This window comes from Drosophila miranda (assembly GCF_003369915.1).
Source record: "Drosophila miranda strain MSH22 chromosome Y unlocalized genomic scaffold, D.miranda_PacBio2.1 Contig_Y9_pilon, whole genome shotgun sequence".
Lineage (NCBI taxonomy): Eukaryota > Metazoa > Arthropoda > Insecta > Diptera > Drosophilidae > Drosophila > Drosophila miranda.
The window spans coordinates 352,940-355,547 of NW_022881654.1; the positions used below are offsets into that span (position 1 = coordinate 352,940).

The 2,608-nt window shown below is 50.1% G+C and overlaps 1 protein-coding gene across 1 annotated transcript; it reads left to right on the forward strand.

Moving 5' to 3' along the window:
• Nucleotides 1-253: 253 nt before the first annotated feature.
• On the forward strand, nt 254-1,217 carry LOC117195208. The gene is made up of 2 exons (XM_033399848.1): nt 254-969; nt 1,040-1,217. Exons 1-2 carry the CDS (start codon nt 755-757, stop codon nt 1,179-1,181), a joined length of 357 nt encoding a protein of 118 aa, XP_033255739.1. The 5' UTR covers nt 254-754; the 3' UTR covers nt 1,182-1,217.
• Nucleotides 1,218-2,608: the final 1,391 nt, after the last annotated feature.

Sequence of the window (2,608 nt, forward strand, 5' to 3'; positions counted from 1 at the left end):
TATTTTAAAACATTTACAGTTCCACAAATAACAACAAAACACAAGTCACTTTTTTTTTTTTTCGAGGTAATTAGATGCAAGTGCACGCCTACGTTGCGCACACTCGCCCGCCAGTTTTGCTACTGACGGAGTTTATTTTCCAGCTTTTCTTATTACCCTTACGTTGGCAATTTACATTTAAGCTTGACTTACAACAATAATGCGATTCTGAATTTGGCGGGCTGTTAACATTAACATTACATTAACATCTAGAAACATGTTTACATTCTATCAGTCTAGCAGCCCTATTTTGACATTCGCAACAATTGACGTGCATTTATACAAACAGGTGGTCACAAAGAGATGAGTATTTGGACAAAATTGCAACATTAATGACATTTATAGACTAATTTAATTCTATTTATTTTCTATTTCAGGTACTGGAGGATCATCGTCGTCGTCTGGATCAGTGTGGATGACACAGGGCGCATCCGCCTCAGCGCTGGATGTGCACGTGTGTGTGATGCAGCAGATCACGCATCTGCGGCATCAGAATTGGCAGAGGCAGGATCCAGGAGTTGGCGTGAATGGTGATGGTGTTTGGCGAGCGACTCTGGTCCGGCCGCCCACGTTGCTTCTACCTGGAGATCTGGGGATTGGCACTGGTCCGGCCAATCGGGGTGCGTTGACCAGTGGAAACGGCCGCAAATGAGTGCGAATTGGCTGCATCCGAGTGGCTGCTGGTCCGGCCACCCAGGATGCACTGTCGATGTAGATGGAGATGGAGCGCTGGCCAGAGTCATCTGTATTGGCTGGCCTCGTCGTTGGATTGCCGCTGCTGTTTTGTGATGATGATGGCGTGACGTCACGGCCATCGGTTGACGGCAGCGTAATCGGAGGGGCGTCCAAATTGGGCCCAACTTGCAACACAATGTTGCGGTTGGTGGCGAGGCAGGTACTGGAGAGGCTGATCTGTGAGTGTATTGTCAGGTAAGTGTGATTAGTAAAAGAATTGGCTATTTTGTGTTGATGCGTGAATTGATGTTTTTCCTTCTTTTAGCGGGAGCCTGGATGTTGATGGCGACGACGATAGGGCCTTCAAACTTCGCCCATTTGGCAGGAATTGGATGGCAAAATTGACGAGGCACCTGCTGGAGAGGCATCTCTATCGGAGGCGTGGCAGGTACATATGTTTTGTGTGAGTTTGGACCATTTTGTGTTGAAGTGTGTATTGATGTTTTTTTTTTTTCCTTCTAGCGGCAGCCTGTGGACTGGATGTTGTTGGCGACGGCGATAGGGCCTTCAAATTTCCCCCATTTGGCAGAAAGTGGATGGTGAAATTGGTGTGACAACTGCTGGAGAGGCATCTCTATCGGAGGCGTGGCAGGTACGTATGTTTTGTGTGAGTTTGGACCATTTTGTGTTGAAGTGTGTATTGACGTCATTTTGTTTTATTTCAGTGGCTTCTCTGGACCTGTGCGGTGAATTGTCAGGAGAGTCGTCAATATATTCCAAGAGTCGTCAAATTAGCAGCAAAAGTTTGGACTATTTGTCGTGGCATCTGCTGGTGGGGCAGCTCTGTCGATGGCGTGTCAGGTGAGTACGTATTGGTAATTTTTCAATTTTCGTGGTTAAGAGTTAATGGTTTCCATCAGTTTTTAGTGGCTGCTTTAGGAACGTCTTTTGGGCTCAGTAGTCAGAGTAGAAGCTATCGTGGGCGTCTAAGATCTCCGCTATCTCGTCGTCAAATGAGTTGTCGTCCGTCCACAGGTCGTCGCCATCGTCGCTGAGTGCTTCGCAGTCCATATCAGAATCCTCCGATACGGCTGCGGCGTCAGGTTGTGTATTGGCGGCGGGTCTTGTAGGTATTGGTGCTGCTGCTGGTGTCTGTGTTGGAGGATTGGCCACTGCTGAGCCACTGCCCTTTGCTTCCGTCAGGTTTGTAATTAATCTGGTGAGTTCTTGCAGTCTTTTCTCCAAGTTTTTAATTTTGACGGCGTACTCTTTCAGGATTTCCACACACTTGCCATCGCATTGGATGGCTGGCTGCTGCTGATGATGAGGATTTCTCGGTGTCTGAACACGTTTAGGAGTTGGCTGCACCCGTTGATCGCGCTGGCATTGGCGCCCCTTGGCCTGTGGCTGGGAATGATGGCCGCGTTGCTGGTGCTGCTGCTGGTGCTGCCGACCCAAATTGTGTCCGCGCTGCTGCTGTTTTTGATTTTGTTGCTGCTGCTGCTCATCCCTTAGCTTCTGCTGGATCTTGGCCAAATGGTTTTCGGCCGGATTGGCTTGCGCACCTCGGCTATACAAGGGCCTGCGGGTGTTGGGCGTTGCTGCTGCAGCTGGTGTTGGTGCTGCTGGTTTGGCCCCCTGTCTGCCGCTTGAGTGCTGCTGCTGTTGATGTTGTGGCCGCTTCTTTTGAGATGACTGCTGCTGCTTGGGGGCGTGGATATGGGGCTGCTGTTGCTGGGAAGGACGACGACTGCTCTTCGGCTGTTGCCGTTCTGCCGCGCGTGGCTGCTGCAGCTGCTCAGCATTCCCAGACCGCAACACCCTGCTGTAGGAAGGCCTGCCATTGCCTCTGGTGCCTGTGTTTGCTGTCTGCTGTTGTTGTTGCTGGGATTGG